General features: G+C 39.8%; 1 protein-coding gene and 1 long non-coding RNA gene across 5 annotated transcripts in view; one reads left to right on the forward strand and one right to left on the reverse strand.

Annotated features, from left to right (window-relative positions):
* The window catches only part of ARHGAP44 (Rho GTPase activating protein 44), a 173623-nt gene that overhangs the window by 74303 nt on the left and 72841 nt on the right, over positions 1-26479 (reverse strand). For all 4 annotated transcript variants that reach the window (XM_045526935.1, XM_045526936.1, XM_045526937.1 and 1 more), the window contains exons 2-4: positions 9913-9952; positions 9428-9532; positions 1072-1148 (exon numbers count right to left, since the gene is read on the reverse strand). In XM_045526935.1, the coding sequence (XP_045382891.1) occupies positions 1072-1148; positions 9428-9532; positions 9913-9952 (222 nt within the window). The remainder of the gene's footprint in view (positions 1-1071; positions 1149-9427; positions 9533-9912; positions 9953-26479) is intronic.
* On the forward strand, positions 5590-7163 carry LOC123621116. Its single transcript, XR_006729009.1, has 4 exons — positions 5590-5707; positions 6083-6286; positions 6557-6662; positions 6927-7163. It is a non-coding gene; the product is annotated as an uncharacterized LOC123621116 (long non-coding RNA).

Below are 26479 nucleotides of genomic sequence, written 5' to 3' on the forward strand. Positions count from 1 at the left end.
CGATCACTTTGAGTTGATTTTTGGATGGGGGAAGAGGTAGGGATCTAGTTTCATTCTTCTGCGTATGGACATCCAGTTTTTCCAGCACCATTTATTGACGAGACTGTCCTTTCCCCAATGAGTGTTTTTGGCACTCTGTCAAAAATCAGTTCGCTGTAGATAAGTGAATTAATTTCTGGGTTGTATGTTTTGTTCCACTGTCTACGTGTCCATTTTTATATCTGTACCATGCTATTTTCCTTACTGCAGCTTTGTAGTATATTGAGGTCTGGTAGTGTGATTCCTCCAACTTTGTTCTTTTTGGTCAGATTGCATTGGCTCGTCCAGATCTTTTGTGGTTCCATACAATTTTCAGATTATTTTTTCTATTTCTCTGAAGAATATCATTGGTATTTTCATAGGAATTGCACTGAATGTATAAATTGCTTTGGGTAGTATCAAGTTCATCAATTATTTTTGTCCAATCTCTAGTTTACTTCAACTAACATTTTAAAATTATCAGCATAATTTTAAGATCTATGTGGTTTTTCTTTAATTTTGCCCATTTTTTTCTCATACCATTTGATTCTTTTGTCAAGGATTTTTCTTCTTTAGTTAATTTTTACATTTCATTTTAAACAGTTATTTTTTTCATATTATTCTATTATCATTAGTCCTCAGGGTATGATTCTCCTACTCACTGTGTCTGCTGATGCTCTCTCACGGTGCTATTTTTAGTTTGTTTTATCGTGAGCTCAAAATCGGCAAGGGCTGCACTTCTGGGAAATCCCATAAGTTCCAACACCTGACATTGAGAGGTTTCATATTTGCTTCTGCAAGAGCCCTGAGGATTTCAATTGTCCTTCACCAGTTTTATGCTAATCTCTCCATGTGGGCCTTGTCTCACTACACAGACAATAACTTTAGAGCCAAGGGTTCTGATTTCTCACTGGTAACATTTTCCTCTTCTCTACCCAAGTCTCCAGCCAGAAATCAGGCGTCCTTCCTGACTCCCCGAGGAATTCTAATCCCCTTTTTACAGATGGGGATTTACCTAGATTTGGCACCAATCCAAGCAAGGTGTCACCTTACCCAAGAAGTGTGTCATCTCCCAGGATAGCTGACCCCTCCATCAGACACTGAGCCAGTGTTGTCAGAGGCAACTTTTTCTGAAAGGGAAACAAACAGTGTAATGAAAACTACTTTCAACAGTCACCTGAAGAGTCTAAAGTAGTAAAAAGCCAAATAAGTACCTAGGTATTATACCAGCTAAGAAACAAACTGACTTTAAAACATGTTTAAACCTAAAGATTCACAGTATACAATGATGGGTTAGACACAGAGATGTTAAAATTCAGAAAATTAAGACTGAATTAAATTTGTCATTTTGGAAAATAAGCCTAAGGCTTACATACTGCATTTTAAAATGAAGTAGGACAGCAAGAAGGAAAAAAAGAGAAAAATATAAAATTACTTTAATAAAGATTTGAAAAATGTATTACTTTCTAAAAATCAGTCTCTTCCTTGAAGAGAGCATTAGTCCCATTTTATAAATGAGGCAGCTTATGGTCAAGAAAGAGAGAAAAGTGTTCAAATACAGTCACACTGCAAAGGAAGCAGGCTTAAAATAAAGGCCCATCCATAAAACATACAATAATGGCCAATAAGCCAGGAAAAGATGATTAACTTCATTAGTCATCAGGGAAACCCAAATTAAGGCCACAATGAGATACCACTTTATACTAAGATGGTTATAACAACATTAATAATTTTTAAAAAAGAAACTCAGAAAATAAATACTGGTGAGCATGTGGAGAAACGAACACTAATGCATTGTTAGTGGAAGTTTAAAACAGCGCAGTGCTGTGAAAGTTTAGTAGCATGCCGTACGGCACAGCAGTTTCACTCCTGTGTGTGTGTGTGTGTGTGTGTGTGTGTGTGTGTGTGTATTCAAGATAACTGAAAACAGATGTTTACATTAAAACATGCACACAAATGTGAATAACAGCACTACTGACAATAGCCAAAAGGTGGGAACAACACAAAAATCTGTTGATGGATAAATGGATGAACAAAATGTAGTATATCCGTACAATGGAATACTATTCAGCCATAAAAAGGAATGAAGTTCTGACACCTGCTACAATGTGGATGAGCACTGGAGACATCATGCTAAGTAAAATAAGCTAGACACAAAAGGACACGTAGTGTGTGATTCTATTTATATGAAATATCCATAAGAAGCAAATTCATAGAGACAGAAAGCAGATTAGTGTTTGTCTGGGGGCTATGGGGGGAATGGGGAAGGATTGTGCAGTGGGTATGGGCTTTCCTTTGGGGATGATGAAAATGTTCTGGAACTAGATTGTAGCGATAGTTGCGAAAGACTGTAAATGTATTAAATGTTAAAACCATTGTACACTTTAAAATGGTAAATTTTATGTCATAAGGAGGGAAAGGCAAGCTGCTACAGGTGTGTAGCATGACCTGTTCTCTCCTCACTATCAATGAGCCCTCTCCTTTCTGAGCTAAGACAAACAGCACAGACAGACAGGCAGCAGAGCAAAAACAAGGTAAGAACTGCCAACATATCCTCTGGTCCTCCAGTCTACACGGCTACAAAGGTAACCTACACTCAGCCCAGAGCCTCCCGGTGTTATTACTACATAGAGAGCTTCCACTATAATTCATTTACCAGTCCAGCATCCATGGAGGGTAGGCAGCACACCAGCGGTGAAGACAACTAGACTCATGGAACTTATTTCTAATGGTGGAGATAAACAATAAACACCATCGAGCCTTACCCTAAGTCTCTTTTCATCTGGCTGTTCATCTGTATCCTTTATAATAAGCTGGCAAACACGAGTAAAGTGTGTTTCCCTGAGGCCTGTGAGTCACTCTAGCAAATCATCAAACTGAAGTGGTGGTCATGAGAATCCCTGATTTATGGCCGGTCAGTCAGAAATACCAAAGGCCTGGATTTGCAATCAGATCTGAAGTGGGGGTAGCCTTGTGGGACAGAGCCCTTAAGCTATAGGATCTCGTGCTAACTCCAGGTAGACAATGTCAGAACTGAATTAAATTGAAGAACACCCAGTTGGTGTTTGGAGAGTTGGAGAATTGCTTGGGGTGAGGAGAAAATCCTCCACCCATGTGGTCGCAGAAGTGTGTGTGAGCGTATAGGGAGACAGTGTGTTCTTCACAAAAGCAGGCATAATATTCTGGTTGTAGCCTCAGAGACAGGGCATAGCTTAAGGCATTGGTTCTCAAGCAGGGGTCATTTTGTCCTCCTGGGAACATTTGGCATCTTACAGTGCACACAACACTCTCCTACAACAAAAAATTGCTAGGCTCGAAATGTCAGCAGCACCAAGGCTGAGAAACCTGGTTTAATGCACAAGTTCCTAAACTATCCCAATAACCAATCCTTGAAGACACTCCCCCGACTGTCAGGTAGCACAGTTGTGGTACTGGCCAGCTCACCTAAAAAGACCACTTTGGTTTGTGATGAACATTCACAGTCCCGTAAGTGTCCTGCAGGACAAGACTTCAGCATTTCTGAATCCTCCCAAAATGTGAGAAAGCAGCAAAGGAGGATCCTGCCAATCAAAACGGGGACTTCAAACTGCCCAGTAGTCGACACCCTTTGGAGAAACACACCTACCGGAGGTGAGCAGAGTTTTCCCAAATGTGGAAAGAGACTTGTCTGATTTGTCCTGTCAGTGCGTTGAGCAGAAAACGGTGCTGGTGGGTGACCAAAGGAATGAAGGTCAAGTTCACAGGACAAGAACGGTCACTGGAGGACCATGAGGCTGCCCAGAGTCTCAGAGGGAGGATGGTGAGGGGACAGCCAGTGTCTGTTCTGCAAAATTCACACTGGAAAATAGAGTTTGAAGTGATAGGGCTGGAGGTGCCCTGCTCCTGAGGCAGGTAAGGAGCATCATTTTCTCCTCATCTCCAGTCTCTCAGAGCCTTCCCCAATGGTTTTGAGATGCTCTCAGGCAGCAAAGAGGATAGCGTTAAGTGACAGAGTACCAAAAAGTAGGAAACGCATTCCTGCTACAATTGCTTTTTTGTTTTTCAGATTTTAACAGGGAGCATAACTGTTCTTTTTCTCTTTCTCGCCATCTATCTGTATCAAGGGAATGAATTAATTTTAGAGTAGGAAATATATGTATATGGTATAAAACTAAAAGGTGCTAGAGGGTTTACAGCAAAAAGTCTCCCTCCCACCCTATCCTTTAACGAAGGTCCCCTCAACAGAGACTATGATAGTGACCAGATTTTTTGTGCATCCTTTCATAAATATTCTAAGCAGATCCATTAAAAACAAATTGTTGTAGAGATGGGCTCTCCCTATGTCCCCTAGGCTGGTCTTGAACTCCTGACCTCAAGCGATCTTTCCACCTCAGCCTCCCAAAGTGCTAAGATTATAGGTATAAGCCACTGCACCTGGCCTCAGATCTGATTTTATATGTGTGTATGTCCATTGTTAGAGACTATTTCCCCCTACAAACGTTAGCATATTACATGCACCACTCTGTGCCTTGGCTTCTTTTTCCTGTAAGTATATCCATCTTTCATCTCATTTCCTATCATTACATGTAGAGCTGTCTTTTTTTAAAAATTTGAATGGCTACATAGATCATTGATTAAGATGACAAAATGAATTTACTCACGTTCTCCACTGATGGTGCACCTGTCACTCTAGGAGAGATACTGAGCTGCATTTGAGGGCCTGGATTGCAAGGGTAGGGGAAGGGGGCTTCTGGGTAAAACTCAGTAGAGATAAATGACGAGTTTTTATTCGTGTCAATGCTTTAAGAATTAGGAAATTAGAAGGAAGTCACCAAGTGTGAAGAGGAGGGGAGGCATGGATTAAGGAAGTATACTTTCAGATGAAAAGGGGATCAGGGCAAGTCGTGATCAAACGCGTTAGATAAGAAGTTAATGGACTGTGACTCACAACAGACTACAAACGATTTCTATTTCTAAAGAAATTCTCTGAGATGGTGGGGAAACTGATGGTTCAGTAAATGCCTAGCATTGTAGCAATCTCATATAACCTCATGCCTCTCTATGACTAAGGTATTAACATTACTTGCTCTTTGCCCGACACTTCTGTCACCCCCACTTCATATATCAGGACATCCAGTCTTAGAAGGATTAAATTGCCCAAAGATGTAGAAAAGCTGCCGAAATGCCTTTGCCCCCACTGCCAAGGGTCCACGGAGACAGCCGGTCCCGACCCCTGTGAATACAGGTGCCCAGGTGAAAAGACCTTAGCAAGCTTCATGCTGGCCAGTGATTTCAGGATCAAAAAGAAGCTGTTAAAATAAACTTTGCCCTGACTCTGGAGTTCAGATAGAACCTTAAGAATTAAGGGAAGGAAAGACAGAATGTCCCAGAGTTTGAATGCAGTCAATCTGACATATCTAAGACAATTGTTCTCTCTAAAATTATCTTGGACATAAGCCACACAGTTTGTAGGATGACTCAGAGGTAAAAAGTCTCATTCTAATATCCACCCTGCTCCCCAAACACACGCACACACTATGATATTCCCTATTTCTAAAAACTGTTGTCTGCTGCCCTCCAGTTCCACACCGAGGCAACCAGCTCTTCTGTGGCTCACACTCCGAAAGACGCAGCCCAGGCTTGTTGCTCAGGGTCAACAGTTCTCAACAGCTCCTGCGGCCTAACAGTGGGGCGGTCCGAACAGCAGCAGGTGAGTTCTCCCACAGCAAGCTAAGCACTGTGCTGGGCATGTACATGCATTACCTTGCTGAATTCCCAAACACCCTACTGGGTAGAAAATCATTATTGTTCCTATCATTTCCCAAATGAAGAAACTAAGGTTTGTGAGGTACTTAACTTGCCCAAGGTCAGGCAAAGATCAGAAAGCAACAGACTTGGGCTTCATGCCCTTGGGCAGCCAGATTCCAGAGCTTAACCTCAGAACTGTCATGCTAAATTGCCTGTTACAGAACAGGAAGGATTCACATTGGCATGCTGGCGTGCTAGGCAGGTTCCGTGCCTAAAATACTCACAGACCATCCATTCATGACACAAATCTATTTTTGTCCTTGCTCTGTTGGGGCAGGCCCTGTTTTAGACACTGAGGCCACAGCTGATGGAGAGACGAGATCCCTGCTCCCACATCAGTGACGGAAATGAATGATCACAGCGATTTCAGATAGGGTGATGGGACTGGGGTGAGAGGAGAAGGCAAACACATTAGGAGGTCAGGGAAAGCCTCACTGAGACGGTGACATCAGAATAAGAAGTTGCTGGCCTGAAATGCACGGTAAGAGCGCTCTCTATGGAGGGTGGAGCAAGTGCAAAGGCCCCAGAGGGTTGTGACCTGGGTGTGCTGGGCGCCCGGCCAGCAGAGCTGGAGAACCACAGCCGAGGGGAGGGGAGAAAGCCCTGCTCAGAGACGTCGGTGGGAGACATATCCTTAGGGTCCAGGGGCCCAGGTTAGGAGTCCTGATTTTATTCCACAATGGGAATCCTTGGGTGGGATTTAGGCAGGAAAGTGACGTCATCTGATCTCCATTTTAAACACTAACTCCAGCAGCTGCAGACAATAGAATATGAAGGAGAAAGGAAGAGGTCGGAGCGGAAGATGTGCTAGGAGCCACCATGTTCAGGAAGAGATGACAGCTGCTTGGACCAGGCTGGTAAATGTTGGAGCAGAATGGAAATGCTCTGGCGGAAGAGCCGGCAGGGCTTACTAACAGCCTGGAGGTGGGGGGTATGGAAAGGGAAGAGTAAGGACGATGCCTGGGATTTAGGTGGGAGCGGGTGGGTGGCTGCGCGGTACCATTCTCTACTTCTCTGCTTTCTTTGTTCGGTCCTCCTCCTGTGAGAGCTTGAAATGCTGCAGTTTCTGGGGTTTTTGATTCAAGGGCCATTTGTCTTCTCACCCTGTATTTTCTCCCTAGGTGATCTCAGCAACTCCCATGGATTTAACAGGCGCTCAAGGCAGAGACCACGAAACCCCTCTCCCCTCCTCATACGCCCACATCCATTCTGTTACCAAGCCCCAAATACTCCACCTCCAGGACCTACCACGTATGCTGCTTTCTGTCCCTCTTCCTTCCTCCTATTGCATCTCACCTACACCCTTCCCATATCTGTGTAACTGGCCTCCACCCCATTAATCTGTCATTTATACAATCATCAACAAGTCTGATCATGTCACTCCCTGTTAAAACCTTGGCTTTTCTCTGATGTTAGGGATAAAGTGCAAATCCTCACTACAGCCCTCAAGGCGTGGTCCAGTCCCCTGCAGTTCCATCTCATGCTCTCCATAGTCCAGTCACTCTGGCCACCTTTGTGTTTCTCAAAACGCCAAACTCCTTCCTGCCTCTGGGAACTCTGCACATGTTGCCTCCTGTCCTAGGAACACGTTTCCCCCTTTGGGGGCTGGTCCCTTTTTCTTGTCCTCACGGCCAGTTCCTCATGGGAACCTCCTATTACTGACTCCCTAGCAAGCTATTCTTCTTAGCAGGAAGACAGGGTCAGTGTGTGTGCACGCTGCCTGTGACGCCTGCTGCCCTCTGGGCATGAGCTCCCAGGACACAGGGTCCTGCTCAGCTTTCTCAGCACTTGGCACAAACACCGCTGTGCGTGGCAGACTTGGTGCTTTCCAAGCATTTGTTGAATAAGGTAGAGAAACACTTTCACACGCTAGCAGTTTTTTTTGTTGGAAATGCAAGGATTTTGACAAACCAACACTTCACTACACTGATAGTCTTAAACACCTGCGAACTAACAGCTAATGGCCTGGACTAAAGATGGCAAGATGGAAGTGTAACTCTCATCCTTTCTGTCTTCATCCCACATAAGGAATCCAGTTTTGTGCAGTGCCCACAGGACAATAATGCTTCCTCTGGTCACTGAGACACAGTGACAAAACCCCAATTTTCTTCCCATCCCCACCTGGCAGCCAGCCATAGCTTTCAGGGCCAACCTTTTAAAGGTTTGTGATAAAAGTCTAAGTGTTGGAAACCATAACTAAATGGCTAAAGAGCTAATGAGCTTGTTAAAAGAGAAATAACAAAAAGCAACTTATATGTGCTCAAATAAAACACAGAACACTGCGTGGACCACTCAGGAATTCAAATATCTCCTTATTGATATAATGTGCAAGACCCTCAATCTAATGAAAACTCCACAAATCTAGGTAACTTCATCTTATCCCAGGAAAATGTTAGTACTAATCCACCTAAACACCAAAGGCTGGTTTCAAGTCTCTGGTGGTAACATTCAGATGCTACTCTTGATACCAACACATAGTGTACTTAGGACCAGTTATTTTAAAAACAGTGCTTCTTGGAGCACAAGAAAGAACATGGATCAAAGGCTTCAGTCCCCCCAATCCAAAGCCATTCCTGGAGTCCCCCCATTTAGATGTTGATTTGATAAAAGGGTTTCATTCATGTCTAAAGTAGTTTTGCAAACTCTCCCTTTAGACTGTTCAGGCTCCCCTTGCTGAAATTCTTGATACATGCAGAATTATTTCTATAGATATTTTTCAGAGCCGTGAGTTTTACTTATACCACACACAAGTGATTCCTGCTGGGAATATTAAGAAAGAAGAAACCAGGGCCAGAAAGAGAAGAAGGAAGGATGGATAGAGCAAGCAGAAGGTTTTTTGCACTACAGCAGGTGATGGGAGGAAGGATTAGAACACATGGGGACGTGTAAGTCAACAATAACTCTGGGTCAAAAAAAAAAAATTTCTAACGGACACCAAACATGTAGATTATAAACTCAAAGGAGGAGGGAAAAAATCTCCTAGATTGCATATCCCTTGTAATAAAGCCAAATCTAAGAATATCTTCTAATCTTTGGTGGTTGAGAGGGTTGGGAGTGGAGAGGGGAGGACGCCTGCAAAGACCGTTCACACCAAGGACTGCTGAGTGGAATCACATTACACCACACCTGTTGTTACTAATGTGGGTTATATACAGAGACATTAGAGTAGCTTTATTTAGTAAGCTCTCTTTATTGACTCATTATAGCAAAAACAATTTTCCAAGGGCCTTGATAGGTCACTTATAACCTCTAAAGCTACAGTCTAATTTTTTTCCATGAGATCCTAAGATGATATTGAGGCAAATGGAATCTATGAATGAGCCGAATCAGGGGTAAGATATCCCTCAAGGATACAGCTTCCTTAGAGGTGGGATCTCGAGCATGCCCCTGCTGTCCTCCTGAGTGCACCACTCTGGGGAGGACAGGGGGAGGGACCTGAACCTTGCCTGGGAGGGTGGGGAGGTTTCAGGTGGGGCTAAAAAGCTAGAACAGTGGGAGGGTGGTCCTGCTGCAGAAACAGGCAGCTAGAGCTGCTAGGCTGATTTTCAGACACATCCAAGGAACGAGACCCTTGTCCTCAGTAGGCAAGTTTGAAGCTGCTTGGGGCCAGGAGGGCACTTACGGAGCGCTTGTCGGCCTCTGCCCCTTGCTGGCCCTGCAGACATGCGGTGAGCTTCTTGTGGGTGCTGTGGGACACCTGCTTCACCAGCTCCAGGCGCTTCTCCACCTGCAGACAGAACGGCGGGCGGTGCTACTGGAGAGGGCAAGGTCAGGGAGAGTGGGGTTGTCAGTTTGGACAATCATTGCTCGTGTCTCCGCAGAGACGAGGACTCCTGGGAGAAAACGTCCAACCCTGGATAACTGGAGGGACAGTGATAGCAGACTCTGGGACTCTCCTGCTAACTGTGTGATGAGATGACTTTAAATCTCTCCAGAAAGATCTTACCTAAACCAATATTCAGCATGCAAAGTACTGTCATAAAGGCAAAAAAGTGTATCTCTAAACAGTTGGTATGAGGAGCAGTTTTAGCAGCATTGGGGATGGCTTGGTTTCAAAAGGGAAAACATCTTTGGTGTCCATGAGCCCAGGGTCAGTGACGACCTTACCTGAAGAAGGTCTTCACTCAGAACTTCGGTTTTTTCAGCCCTAAAGAGAACATTGAGAAACATATCAGTAAGAAAACTAAGAACACAGCCTCACAATCACTCCCCAGTCTCTTTGCTTAAGGCAATACTAGAAAAACATAGACTTCAGTAGCAGATGCTTCTACCAAAAAATACAGAGACAATAACGGCATTTACTAGGAGACTTAAAAACCAGCACAGCAGCAAGCACGGCAGAGAAGGTACCTGGAGGTGCTCCTGCTGGAGACTGGAACCTAGATTAACGATAACAGACATACTTCTTTTGTTCCCCAACAAATATATTTTTTTAAGTAACAAAATTAAGGTTTCCTCATCCGTAACCCTCTCCCCACCCCCAACAAGCAAGCTAGGTCAGCAGAAATCTGAGACGGGATCAATACACAATGAACACAGAGACAGTATTGAGTCCTGGCAAGTAATGCAAAGGCCACCGCCGAGGTCTGGCAACCAAGCGACAGGTCTACTGGAAAGTCTGGGCCTTAAACCTGAGATTTCCACATTTAGGAAAAAAACTCAGATGCTGAATGAAGTGGTCCCAACCAAGCTGTTAGCACTGCCTGCCTCACATCAGAGGAGAACGCAAACCCTCTTTGGAGCAAAGCACTCCTAATTTAACACGTGCTCTCTCTTTTTTTCTCATTCTCGCTTTCTCTCTCACACACATATAACCCCCTGTAAATTCACATGAAAACAGATCATCAAGATTTAAGAGTCCACAGAAAGAAAGAAGAAACAACATATAAAGAGCCTGAAGGATTTCGACTACTGGAATTAGCAAAGACTGTACCATATGTAGGAAATATTTAAGAACAGACCATATATTCAAAAAACAAGCAATTGGACTTCTGTTTCCAGGAAGATGGAGTGAATGTATGTTAGCAATTCCTCTCGCTAATACAACTGAACACCCAGGACAGTGTATATATACAACAAACACAAGACGACTGAAAAGGGAGAGAAGGCATGCTGGCTGGGAACCTCCAGACCCGAGGAACAAAATGGTGAGGATGTTTTGCTTCACACTTTCCAAACTTGGAGCTTAAGAAGTGACCAACCTAAAATGCTAACAGGCACACACAAAAGAAGCCCCACCCAAAAGCCTGGTCTCTGTAGAGACAGGACCAAGAAAGGGATAGCCTAGCAATATAGAAGATTTTTAGGTAACAACTGCTCACTGTAGCCAAACACTACATAAAAAACTATTGTCCTTCTCTACCCACACCAGCAAAAGCTGAGTTGGGAGCCTAGGTTCTGCCCTTGGCAGGTTGTAACCCAGCCACCTCCCCTCACCAGCGTGGGAATGTCAGAGAAGGTCAAGTAGGGGGCAGGGACAAATCCTGTTCTCTTTTGCTGAAGACAGCAGCAATCACACGGGTAGCCCAGACACCTACCCCCAGCCGGTGACAATGAAACATCCCCCCACCCCACTGTGATACCACTAGGGGATCACAGAGGCCTATGCACAGTCAGGCCTTTGGCCAATGCCCGTCAATAACAAGGCTACTCCCTCCCACAGTGTCAATGGAATCAAGTGGGGAGCAACAGTGAGCCACTCCGACCCCTCCCAGCCATGGAAGTAGCAGAGGAGGCCCAGTGGGGAGCCAGAATTCCCACTTCCACCCCTAGTAACAAGGAGCACCTTCCTCCGTGAAGGGTCAATGAGGCCAAGTGGGAAATCTGGACTCTACCCTCACTTGGCAGAAACAAAGCAGCACTCCTCCTTCCCCTTCTCGAGCAGTATTAGAGAAAAGCCACCTAAAAGATGAAGTTTAAATGAGATCCTGAGTCGCATAACATAACACCTGCAATGTCCAGATTTCAGTCAAAAATTACTCATCAAGAACCAGAGAAAACTCAAACCGAATGAAAAAAGAAAATCAATAGATGCCAATTAAAATTATCTGACAAAGACTTTAAAGCGATCATTATAAAAATGCTTCAATGTGCAACCATGAATATACTTGAAAAAAATGAAAATAAAAACAAATGATAAAAATTTTAGAGCAGAAAAATCTAGTAATCTAAATTAAAAAAAAAAAACAACAACAAAACAGCTCTCAGTGTATGGGTTCAATAGCAGAATGGAGGAGACAGAGGAAAGAATCCGTGAACTGGAAGAAAGCATTATAGAAGTTTCCCCACCTGAACAACAGAGCAAAAATAGAACAAACAAATGAGCAAACAAAAAAGCCTCAGAGGCCTGTGGGACTATAACAAAAGATCAAATATTCATGTCATCAGAGTCCCAGAAGGAGAGGGAAAAAAAGGTAGGCTAAAAAATATAAAATAAAAAACTCAAAGAAATAATGGCAAAAAAACTTCCCAAATTTGGCAAAAGATACAAACCTACATGTTTAAAAAGCTGACCAAATCCCAAAGAGGATCTTCTAAACACAAAGAAATCTTCTAAACACTAAGACTCATTATAATCAAACTTCTAAAAACTAAAGGTAAGCCCTGAAGGCAGGTAGAAAGACATGCTACCTTAACAAAGGGGGAAAACAATTAGAATGAGAGCAGATTTCTCATAAAAACCTTGCAGACCATAAGAAAGTGGCGCATTATTTTTCAAGGGTTGAAAGAAAGGAACTGTCAACCTAGAATCCTATATCTAATGAAAATATCCTTCAGGAATAAAGTGGAAATCAAGACAATCTCAGATATAAAAAAATTAACAAAATTTGTCATCAGCAGGCCTCTTTAAAGTATTGCTAAAGGAAGTTATCCGAAAACAACCTAATAATGATAAAAGAAGGAAACTTGGAATATCAGGAGGGAAAAAAGAACATGGTGAGCAAAAATATGGGTAAATACAACAGACTATCTTTCTCCTTTTCAGTTTTCTAAATTATGTTTGACGGCTGAAGCAACACTTATATTTATAACATTGTCTGATGTGGTTCTAAATGTATACAGGGGAAATATTGAACACAATTACATTATAATCAGGAGAGGGCAAAGGGACATAAAGGGAGGAAACATATCAGATATCATTCAAACTGGTAAAATGATGACACCAATAGACTGTGATAATTATGTATATATTATATAATACCTAGAGCCACCACAAAAACACTGCTATGGTTTGAATATGTCCCCTAAAGCTCATGTGTTAGAAACTTGATCTCCTGTGATGGTGTTGGGAGGCGGAACCCATGGGAGATGTTTGGGTCATGGGGGCACCATTCTTATAATATGTCAATGCCATTACTATGGGAATGGGTTCATTACCATGACAGCACGTTTCTTATAAAAGGATAAGTTCAGCCCCCTCTTGGTCTCTCTTGCCCAGATAATGTCTTCTACCTTGTTATGACACAGCAAAAAGCCCTCATCAGACACCAGCCCCTCAATCTCGGATTTTCCAGCCTCCAGAACTGTGAGCCAATATATTTCTGTTCTTATAAATTACCTACTCTGTGGTATTGTCATAGCAGCACAAAATAGGCTAAGAAAATTGGTACCAGAGAGTGGGATGCTGCAAACACAGCTACCTGAGAATGTGGACGTGGCTTTGGAACTGGGGACTGGGCAGAGGCCAGAAGACTCTGCAGAAGCAGGCTAGGAAAGCCCGCGTGGCCAGAATGGAGAGTGAAGGGTGATCTGGTGAAGGCTCAGAAGAAGAGAGGAACTGTGTCAAAGTACAGAACTTCTTAGAGATTACTCATGTGGTCACGATTAGAGTGTTGGTAGAAATACAGACAGTAAAATATGGACAAGGCTGGTTCGACATTTGAGTATCAGTTAGTGTATTGCACCATATTAACACACTAAAGAAAACCACTCAATCCCATCATTGATGTAGGAAAGAATTTGACAAAATACAAAACCCATTCATGGTAAAAAAAAAAAAAAAAAAAAAAAGACTCTTAGAAAATGAGGACTAGAAGGAAACTTCCTTCACTTGATAAATAACATCTACAAGAAAACCCCCCTACAGTTGACATTATACTTAATGTTGAAAGACTAACTGCTTTCCCCCTAAACCAGGGATCAGGGCAAGCATGTCTGCTGTCACCTCCCATTTAGCATAGTTCTGAAAGTTTGAGTCAGAGCAAGAAGACATAAAAGGGAAAGAAAAAGCATATACATATGAAAGGAACAAATAAAAACATCCCTATGTGCAGATGCCATGACTGTCTTGGAAGAAAATGCCAAGGAACCTACAAAAAAAGAGTTTCGCAAGATGGCATGACACAAGATAAACATAGAAAAATAAACAGTATTTCTACATACTAGTAATGAACACATGAATACTGAAATTAAAAAAATACCATTGGCAATTGCTTAAAAAAATAAAATACTTAGGTGTCAATTTATCAAAACATGTACAGAGCTTGTAGCTGAAAACTACGAAATGTTTACAAAAGAAATAAAAGAAGCTCTAAATAAATGGAGAGACACACCGTGTCTGTGGGCTAGAAGACTCCACATGGTAAAGATGTTGATTCTCCCCAAATTGATCATAGCTTAAATGCAATCCCAATCAAAATCTCAACAGAATTTGTTGTAGATACCAACAAACTGAGTCTAAAATTGATATGAAAGTGCAAAGGAAGTAGAAATTTCTAGAAAGAAAAATAAAGTTGTAGGACTGACATGAGCCAATTTTAAGATATGCTATAAAATTAAGTAATCAGAAGAGTATGGTATCTGCAAAAAGACTAAAACTCACATCAACAGAACAAAACGTCCAAAAATAGACCTAGACAAATATGACCAACGATTTTTCACAAAGGTACAAAGACAATTCAAAAGAGGAAGGAAAGTCTCTCTAACAAATTGTGATGGAACACATCAATATGCAAAAACATGAACCTTAGCCCATTTGTCACATTATTTAAAAAAACCAATTCATAATTGACTACAACTTTAATAAAAAATGTAAAATTATAAAATTTTTGACGAAAACATAGAAGATATCTGTGACCTTGGGGTAGGCAATGGGTTCTTAAATCAAAAGTATGAGTCATAAAAGAAAAAATAATAAATTAGACTTTTTCAAAACTAAAAGTTTTTACTCCATGAAAGATACTTTTTAAAGATAAAAAAAGAGAAATTATTTGCAAATAACATATACGAAAAAAGAATTGTAAGCTCTCAAATTCAACAATAAGGAAAAAAATCCTATCAAAAATGAGCAAAAAAATCTGCATAGAAACTTTACTAAGGAAGACAAGTGGGAGGCAAATAAGCATAAGAAAAGAAGCTAAATATTATTATCCATTAAGAAAATGCAAATTTATCACAAAATGAGATACTAATATTAAAATGGCAACACACACACACACACACACACACACACACACACACACACACAAACTGGCCATATCAAGTTCTAGAGGGAATAACTGGAACTCTCACACATTGCTGGGGTTGGGCACCGCAAACTGGTACGGCCACTTTGGAAAATGATTAGACAGTTTCTTATAAACTTGAACATACACTTGCCATAAGATCCAACAATGCTACTCTGAATACACACACACACACACACCCACCCCCCTTGTGAATGTTCATAGAGCTTTATTTGTAATATCAATGAAATGCAATATAATGTAATATAAATGCAGATCTGGAAGCACCCCATGTCCTTCAACAGGGGCATGGATAACAAGCTGTGGACTAGCTACCCAATAGAATACTACTCAGCAGTCAACAGGGACGGACTGTTGACACACGCTACAACATGGATGGAAGGCAAAACCATTACGCTAGGTGTAAAAAGCCAATTCCAAAAGGTCACATACATACTGAATGATTCCATTTACAGGTCACTCTAGCAAAGCTAAACCACAGGGGTGGAAAACAGAGCAATGACAGGGATGGGGGAGCCGGAGGGCTTGAATAAAAGGGGCCCCATGAGGGAATTTTCTGAGGTAACGGAAGTGTTCTGTATTTTGTCTGTGGTGGTGGTTGCACAAATCTATGCATGTGTTAAATCTCATAGTAGTCCATCAAAAAAGTGAGTTTTACTTTACATAAGTTTGAGAAGTAAAAAAAAGTATAAAGGTAGAACTGAGATCTAGACAACAATATCATTTAAGTCAAGGAGGGAAGGTGATTGGAGTTCAGTATTCTAAGCTCCTAGTACAGATTTTGTTACGCTACATAAACATGTCAAGGCTACCACTCGAAGAGTAAAAATGGAGTATGTATCTTCCAAACTAATAGAAGCAAAATAACAAAAACTTAATGATTGAAAACAAACAAAAGAAAAAAATGGTGGTAGCTACAGTAATATATATAAAAAAAATACAAAGCTCATAGTAAAATAGTAGACATGTGTTCAAATACATCACAAAATATTTTAATATAAATGGACTAAAGATTACAGATAAAAGCTAAAGATGTTTGGCTTAGATATAAAAAATACAGCTGTATGCTAATAATAAAAGCTGTCTCTAAAACACAAACAATCAGAAGTTTGAAGGTAAAAAGAGAAAAAAAAACACGTACCACGCTATGTCTAATTAATGTAATAGACTTTGATGGGGGCAAACATCATAAGGGAAAGAAGATAGCAATACAGTGACAGAACAGTTTAACCTATCAAGAAGTTATAGGAATTCCTAACTTGGGTCTACCTAAGAATCACGAAATATATAAATCAAAAGTGATAGAACCTCAGGGGAGCCTGACAATTTTACTGCGATGGAAGATATCATTATTCCTCCTTCAGTTAGAGAAGTAGGACAGGAAAAACATTAGTGAAGATAGAGGATTTGAAAACATAACAGGATTTACTAGATAGACATCCATAGAACTCTGAATCTAGTCATAAAGAATATAAAATCTTCTCATGCACACAAGAATTTATTTCCAAAAATAAAACACTTAGTGGCCTAAAAAGCACATCCCAACAAATATCAAAGGACAGGAGCCACACAGATGATGGTGTCTGACCCCAAAGCAATTTAGGTTGAAATAAATAACAAGTAAAACTAAAAATAAACAAATTTGGAATTTTTAAAACACTTCTAAATAGCTCATAGGTCAAAATAATTACTGGTAGAAATTTAAAATATTTAGAATTGAAAAACAACGAAAATACTACATATCAAACTTGTCAGATAACAAAGTGATATTTAGAAAAAATGTAGAAACTCAATTGCTTATAGTAGAGACTGAAAATACTTGAGAAGTATAAATATAAACAGAATTAACATCAAGAAATTAGAAGAAAGAAAACAATGAAGAGATTAGAAAAATAGAAAAATCATGTAATTCTTTGAAAGAACAAACAAAAATGGCAAATCTCTAAAAGATTTAGGCAGGCAAAAAAAAGAAAGAGCAGATAAATAATAATAGTAAATAAAAGTAGAATATAAATAGAGATGCTGCAGATATTAAAGAAAAATGAAAATTATGCACAATTTTTTTTGAAAATTTAGACAAAATGGCCAACTACTTAAAAAAATAAAAGCAAGCCAAAATTGACTTAAGAATACATAGGAGTCTGCACAGTTCTATAAACATTAAAGAAATTAAAACAGTAATTGAACATCTTTCCAAAAAGAAAACAGAAGATCAAGATGTTTTACAGGTAAATTTTCAAGAAGTGTTTCTTTGTAAACATACACAAACTCTTTTTTTTTTTTTTTTTTGAGACAGAGTCTCACTCTGTTGCCTGGGCTAGAGTGCCATGGCATCAGCCTAGCTCACAGCAACCTCAAACTCCTGGGCTCAAGTGATCCTTCTGCGTCAGCCTCCTGAGTAGCTGGGACTACAGGCATGTGCCACCATGCCCGGATAATTTTTTCTATATATTTTTAGTTGTCTAGCTAATTTCTTTCTATTTTTAGTAGAGACAGGGTCTTGCTCTTGCTCAGGCTGGTCTCAAACTCCTGAGCTCAAAGGATCCTCCGGCCTTGGCCTCCCAGAGAGCTAGGATTACAGGAGTGAGCCACCGCACCCAGCCCACAAACTCTTAAAAAAGAATAGAAAAAGAAATAACAGTGTGACTCAACAGACAAGTATAACTTGATACCAAAACTAGAAAGGGCAGTGCAGTAAAATCATAAATCAGTCTCATATATTAGCAAAGATACAAAAGTCCTTAAGAAAACAAAGTAGCATATTTTATAAACAAATTAATTGCTAGAATGTAAGAGTGGTTTAACTTCAGAAATCTGCAAGTGTAATTTATCACACGGACAAATTAAAAGATAAAAACAACACTATTTCAAAAATGCAAAGTAGTTAATAAAATTCAATGCCTGTTCATGAAAAATACAAAAAATGAAAAAACCTGATTTTTAAAGTACTTATAAAACATTATTCTTAATGGAAATATATTAAAAACATTGCCTTTATAATCAAGAATAAAATAAGGATTCCCAGCTCAATAAGCAACTAAAATAGAAGATTTTAAAACTGAAAAGGAAGAACTTAAACTGATATAATTTGAAGATTATATGTTTGTCCACAAAGAAAATCCAAAGTAATCTATAGAAGTTACTATAAATAATTAAAGTTTAGAAAGGGGTCTGGACATAAGATCAATATGACAAAAATAATATAACCATTAAATACTCAAAAAATCTAATTCAAAAAATAATTTAACATAGCAAATAAACTGGAGTACATTTAATGAAAGATGGGCAATATCTTTATGGTGGAAAAATTTAAAAATTAGTAAAAGACATTAATAAAAGCAAATAAGAGATATACTGTATTTATGACTGGAAAGAATCAATTTTATAAAGATATCAGTTCTCTTCATATCAATGCAACTTCAAAGAAAAATCACAATAAGGATTTTAAAAAATAATTTAACCAGCTGAATCTAAAATTTATATAGAAATGCAAAAGTTTAAGGAAAAAACAAGATTATTCTTAAGAAGAATAAGTTGGGGGAACTTCACTACCAGACACTGTAACTTATTATAGTCACAGTAATTAAGAAAGTATTATATCAATGTTCCTACTGGTCGCTGGAACAAAAGAGCATGTCCAAGAATAGACCCACACAAATGTGGAACAATGACAGATGACAGGGTGTTATAACTAAGATTGGGGAAGAGGGACAGGAGAAATGAGTTCTTTAATAAGTAGTGCTGGATCAGTTATTTATCCATATGAGAAATAAAGAAAGACATAGCATTTCTACGCCATGCCATGCACAAGTCCCAGTGAATTCAAGACTTAAATTTAAAAGCCAAGATATTAAAACTTTTAGGGAATAATATAGAATATCTTATATTTCTGACCATGGAATGATACTTCTGAAAATAAAACATAAAGAAGACTAACCATAAAAGATTAATAAATATATTTGCATTAAAATTGTTATGATGGTTAAAAAAATAGTAAAAAGAAAGTCAGACACTGGAAAAAGATATTTGTAAGAAAATATAACTGCCAAAAGATTAACATTCGGACTATACCAAGAATTCTCACAAGACAAGAAGCAGAAGAAAAATCAACTCTACAAAAAAATGGGCTAAAGACTAGCCCTCTTTGAAGGAGGAAATAATAATGATTGACAAATACATAAAATCTTAGTCAATGTCATTAGTAATCAGTAATATCAAAACCACAAAGAGATAACATTTTTTGCCTACCATTTTGGCGAAAATGTAGAAGTCTGACAATTCCAAATGGTGAAGATACCCAGTAATGGGAACCCCTACAGACTGCTACTATAAGTATAAATTGCCAAAAGCACTGCAGAAAACAATGTCATTATCTTGTACATTTGACAATGAAACTCCACACCCAAATGAAAGATCTTTTAACAGAACAATATTTCCTGGTATTGTTTGATGCATTAAATTGATTTCACCACCAACAGGCTGGAACCTGCATTCAAAAAATGGCCATCTAGAGGAGAATAAAGAAACTGGAATACAGTCACATAATGACATGTCATACAGTGATAAAAAGCAATCAAATGAAATTACCCCAAACAACATGAATAAATGTCAGAAGTACGATCCTGATGGGAAAAAAATAACAAAAAGACTGCCTGAATTATAATACCATTTCCTTAAAGCTCAAAACCAAACACCATAAACAACACATTGTGAAGTGATACATACATATGTAGCGAAATGAAAAGAAAGCAAGAGAATTATAAATACAAAATTTAAAATAGTGATTATCTCTGCGAAAGAGAGGAAGATAGGATTTGGGAATGAAATACAGATGGATTCAATAGAATCGGTAATGTTTTGGTTCTGAATTGTGTAGTAGGTTCATGACCTTCTTCTTAATCTGTTTCATTTTATATATATATATAAAAGAATATATGTGATCTGTGCATCAAATTATAGATAATACAAACATTAACAAAAACCAAACACTATTTATTTAAGCACAAACTTTGCATAAATGATTCTCACAAGACTAAAAACAAAAAAATGATGATCATTAGGTCCTCTATATTCTGGTTTAAATATATATTTATACTACATACGTATTTTTAATCTGTAACACTTTCTTTAAAGTTTTTACTGATTTTTGCTTAAAAATAAGTGCTGAATTTTAGGGAATCTTGACTGTTAGCTATAGCAATTACACATTAACTACCTGTAAATTACAATAACCAATAAAAGCACTGTAGCATTGCTGATAAGAGCTTGTTGAAGGAAAAAGATATTGGACTAGAGACAAATTCTGCTCAACTTTGCTGTTAAAAAGTTGGGGTCATAAATTCATTTGAAGATCAAAAGAATTTAAGAAAATTCTAGAACATGTTTTACTACTGACTGTGGAAAAACTCATCAATGTTGAGTGGAAAAGAGCAAAGGAGGTCACTGAGCCCAATTTTCCACTTATCTGAGACTTCCCTGCTTCATGACTCCTGAAGCACTTCAGCAGAGCATTAAAGACCTGACCAACGGGGTAAGCTAATTGTCAAGGAAAGGCAGCAGCCTAACAGGTGATGCTATTTTTAGGAAGGCTTCTATTTTAAGCTTCATCTTTGTAAATGAAAGACAGATCACCATTCATCATCAAGATAATGAATACTATACACCATTTTCAAGGGATGAGTCATTCCATCTATTCCAGAAGATGACAGGCACTGTGTAGATGACATCTGGGTACAAGTCATGTCTTTTTTATTTTAATTTTTTTACACAACAGACTAAAAGCAAGCCAGAGCCTGCGCAAATTGATCTAAAAATTGAGCATTGTTCTACTTATGAGCTTCAGGAGAACCATCGGCACCACTCCTAACAATCTTGACTGTCACCAGTGTTACACATCAGCTTGTCAGGTCCCAGAAGTATTTCCCAAAATGTGTTCCATGGGAAAACTCACTCATAAGACACTTTGAAGGAAAAGGTTCCCCTAACAAATGAGTTAGGGGAACACTGAATACAACATTCTCCATTAACAGAGTCCCATTAAAATATTAAAGGCTCTGAAAAGTGTCACAGTAAATAAAATGGCTTAATTTTAGCTAACCTGCCATTTCCCAATCTACAAAAATATGAAAACATATTTCACGTAACACCCAATTAATAACTACAAGGTAGTTGAATATCAGGTACTGAACACATGTTAGGAAACGGGAGGATGAAGAAAATAATCAGTATGGTACCTCTCAGCTCTGGAAATCTTCCCCAACACGCTACCTAGCAGTTCTGGCCTCATCACAAAATGACACTTACTTGGACTGGAGTCAAGCAGTGAGGACTCTGCTGCCATCAGAGAAGTCACTGAACGAAGCAGCGAGGCTGCTCGTAAAGCACAGATAGTCTTACTACAAACCATTTCGGATAAGTACGTCACCAAATTACGCAACACTGATGAAATTGTCAAATCTTCTTAATTTATATCACTAATATTTTTTAGCACCAATGGCTCCCTTTCTATTTGCATAGTACCAAACTGGGACTCAGCCCTGGACTGCCACAAAACCTTTTTAACCACCTCCCCATCTCCACCTCCCATTCATCCCTTAGACACTCTTCCTAAAATGCTGCCCAGGACTCCCTTTCGCCTAATGCCTAGGCCGGCGCTCTGCAAGTGCTTCACAAGCATCGTATTATTGTTCTAAAACGTACGAGATTTGTTTTAACTGGGTATGGTAAGACACGGAGACACGGACGTGATTGTCATGAAGAATTTTATACTCGCAGACCCCTAGAATCAGGGGGCAGAGGCAGGTGGGGAAGTAGCCAAGACCAGCTTTGGTCAGAAGGCAGAGAACTGAGGCGAAAGTATGGGCAAAAGCCTTTACTGCAGCTTGGTGGGAGGGAATAAGTAAAATGAGGTAAGCAAGTTGAGCAGGTTTAGGACTGGATAGCTTTAATAATTTTGGCGGGTTCTGGGCTACAAGGGTGGTCCCTAGTTGTCCAGTAACTGGCCCTGGAATGATTTAGGGCTAGGGGACAGTGGCATGCATTGATTGCTTTGCACATCGAGATGTGCTTGCAGGCAAGTTGTTTGCTCTCTCTAGAAGGGAGCCAGCGCTGGGAAGGGCAGTCTCTCCCAATCAGTCAGGGCCCAGATGCCTGAATAAGAATACAGAAAATAAGTAAATATAATTAACAAAATCACTCATTTCCTAAAACAACCTGCAAGGTGTTGTGATGCCCAACTTCTTATATGAGAAAATTTGGCTACTCTAAATTAACTCATTGCCTTAGCACAATATGCCAAAGGGCTGTCCCTGGATTTGCAGCAGCAGCAGCCCTTGAAACTTGCCAGAAATGCAAATTCTCAGGCCCCAGCTCAGACCGACAGAATCAAAAATCCTGGGAGTGGGGCTCAGCAATCTATGCTTTAACTAGTCCTCCAGGTGATGCTGGTACATGTTAAGAACCACTGGGGTGTGGAAGAAAATCTTGAATCTGTGATCTGGAGCCCACCCACGCTGAATCTGCAAATCCTTCTCTTCAAGGTCTTCTACATTTTCCCCATTTTCCTACCCCCAGCTATCTCCAGCGCCCCATTCTGTCCCTCTCCAGCTCTGCCCTGCCCGATATACTCTACGCTCTGGGCCCACCTAACTTTCCCTTGTTCCCCAAATCCGTCCCCCTGGGATTCATATCACATATGCACAGTGCTGTGGCATAGCAAGCACTGTACACATGGTTACTAAAATGGAATATGAACCTGATCTTTTGGGCACACCTGCTTCCCCACCCTGTCTTGACCCTTGTGGCAGACTCTCTTAAATGGCACTCCCACGCCCACCTCCACCCATGCTGCTTTGCTGCTGCCACTACAGAAGGTGGAAGGCCAATGCTGTCCCAGTTTCCTCTGACACTAGGAGTACCCAAGTGACCTGCTCTTAGGCCATGAGACAAAAATAGAAGCATGCTGCAGGGCCATCTGGGAAAGCTTTGCTTTACTGATAAAAATGACTAGGATTCAGCTGCCAGGCTCTTTCTCTTCTTCCCAGTTTGAATGCAGACATGATGGCAGGAGTGGCAGCAGCCATGCTGTAACCATGAAGACGTGGCAAAGAGAACTGTAGAGATGTAAGACCACGGAATCATTGGTCCAATTCCAACAACCATTTGTGCTTGGACTTACTTTCAAGAGAAATAAATTATTTCTAAAGCCATTCTAAGTAGGGGTTTCTATTACTGTACCTCAATGCAATCCTAGCTTAATACATTGGTAGCAAAGGATCACATTTTAAGATTAATTTTACTCTTAGTAAAAGTACAATTATTTCATGATCTTAAAATTGAGCAATTATTAACTTTTCCCTGAAGCTCCTCATATAATACTAAGCTGTACAGGAATACACACCAGAGGGGTGGTTTTGAGAGTCACTGAGAAAGGCTTCCTGGAAGAGGTGGGCACTGGCAAGCCTTGAAGGCTGGGTAGGATCTGCCAGGCAGAGACATGAAGAAGGTCTGAAATGGCAAGGTAACCACCACAAGTGGTCCCCTAGCAGCAATGAAAGGCTATTAAATAAAGATAATTAAATTAATGAGGGGAAATTACCTCTTGGGAATTAGGGGAAAAGAAAGAAGATGGGAAAAACAGTGGCAAAGTTATTCTAATGTTGGAACAAATCCATGTTTTCAAAACAACATTACAGCAGACACAGAGAATTCTTATTAAAAAACAAAAAACGTTCTTGTTTTTTTCTGAGACATTCAAGAAGAAAAGGCACCTGTAAAACAAAAATAGATGTTATGAAAAAGTACAATCAGAGAACAGGAAAGACTTTTGGATGTAAATTCTAATAGAAGTTCCTAGAAAAATAGAATGGGGGAAATTATAAGAAAGAGAGAGAAATATTAATTTTTATAGAGCTAAAGACACACAAGTCCTCAAACTGAAAGGATGTGGGCTGTGAGGAGTAGAGTGAAAAAGAAGAGATCCTAAAAAGCTTTCAGAGAAGAGGAAACCATCAAGCTGCAAAATGCAGTAGCAGAATTTATCAGTAACAATTGATGCTAGCATATAGCAGAGCAATTCCAAAGATTTGAATAAACATTCATTTGAATCAAAAAATTTATTAGGTAACTCATCAGTCAAATACAGAGGCAAAACAAAATCATTTTTAAATGGTGAAAAGGAGGTCACCTTCCTTTCTGAGAAAGTTCCTTGGGGATGGACTCCAGAAAAATAAGATAAAACCTTAATCCAATAAGAAGTGACAGAACCAAACCTGAGTCCAGCAAGAAGAAATCTTAGGGTGTCAGACCAACAGGAGGCTTAGAAACCAGTCAATCCAAATTAGAATTCAGCGGGTTCCAAGATGAAGCAAGCAGTCAAAATAACAGATGGAATGAGTACATTGGAAGATATGAATGCATATGATTTTCCTGATAGGAAAAACAAGATAGTCCATAAAATTCCAGGCCAAAAAAAAAAAAAATGCCAAGGAAGTTAGGATTCAAATATAAATCAAAGTAAAGTGATGTAGTATGATTGAATAATCTATAGAATACAAGAAAAGAGACTCCATTTGGCTTTGGCACTAGGAACTTTCTCCTTTTCCCTTTTGTGTGGAACAGGCATTTTCACGTAGAGAAGGGAATGTAATCAACATGCTACTTAGGTTCACAATGAATGACATTTAAGTAGCCATAATAGAAGTACTTAATTCACTTTTGAACTTTTAGAATCAACCGACAGACAAGCCAAAAAAGGCCAAATTATGATGATTACAGGATCGAATGATATAAATTGTATCAATCTTCAAAATGTAAAAAAATAAGAGAATAAAAAAGAGGAAGGGAAGGAGGAAAAAAGGGAAGAAAAGAAAGAGAAAGAGAGAAAAGAAACAGTTGGCCAAAGCCAGAAGTAAAGGAAAGGGTAGAAGAGCCCCAGTCCCTAATACTCAGTAAAGCCAGTCAAGAGAAACTAGACCATCCATGCCAGCTGCAGAGAGGTTTGAATATAAGTAAAAAGGTAATATGACAATTTAAAAAGTGGACAGGAAAGGGGATGTGGGCCATATAATGGAATCAAAACCTCATCTCATCAGCTGGAAGTAAATGGTGTGTAAAAAACGTGTGTGTGTGTGTGTGTGTGTGTGTGTGTGTGTGTGTGTGTGTAGACCAGCAGTATGAGACTATTACTCAGAGATGCAGAGGGGAATCACCTGAGGAACTGAACACAGAAGCCATTAAGAGCAGCTGTCACCAGGGAGCAGGACTGGGAGCTGGATCAGGTAAGAGGGCTGATACCTTTTCATTATAAACACCTCTCCACTACTTGATTTTTTAAAACCACATCCACCTATTGTTTTGATTTTGTTTTCTTAAAGGACAATGCCCAGGGTTGCCGGGGGTCCAGAAATAGGCATGCTGCTGGAAAGACTCTCTGGTAGGACTTCTCTTGAGGGAAATTTAGCAATATGTATTAAAAGCCCAAAAATGTAGAAGCCCTTTCTGGAAGTAATTTAAATGCAGAAACTCATCCTGAAGAAATTAACAGAGAATGGAAAGAAAAGTCAACAGATCACTGCTCCATGAAGGTCTATGTTTGTCTCCAGCCCTTCACACTTTGAATAGATTGGGGAAAAAAATCCAAAGGAGGGGCTGGGCGTGGTGGCTCACGCCTGTAATCCTAGCACTCTGGGAGGCCGAGGTGGGCGGATTATTTGAGCTCAGGAGTTCGAGACCAGCCTGAGCAAGAGCAAGACCCTGTCTCAACTGAAAAAAAATAGAAAGAAATCAGCTGGACAACTAAAAATATATAGAAAAAATTAGCTGGGCATGGTGGTGCATGACTGTAGTCCCAGCTACTCAGGAGGCTGAGGCAGGAGGATTGCTTGAGCCTGGGAGTTTGAGATTGCTGTGAGCTAGGCTGACGCCACAGCACTCTAGCCCGGGCAACAGAATGAGACTCTGTCTCAAAAAAAAAAAAAAAAAAAATCCAAAGGAGGCTGTTTAAATAAATGGACTTTTATTTAAGCATTAAAAATGACAATATTTATTTGACATGTAAAGCTACCGAAGACACAGTAGGCATGAAGTGGCAGGCTACAAACCAGTATTCATAGTAAAAAAAAAAAAAAGGTTACATATATACGAGAAGGGAAAAAATATGTAAGGTATATGTCAAAGTGTTACTAGCCAGCTCTCTGTTCTTGTTTTAAAAT

Source organism: Lemur catta, chromosome 15 (genome assembly GCF_020740605.2).
Source record: "Lemur catta isolate mLemCat1 chromosome 15, mLemCat1.pri, whole genome shotgun sequence".
NCBI lineage: Eukaryota > Metazoa > Chordata > Mammalia > Primates > Lemuridae > Lemur > Lemur catta.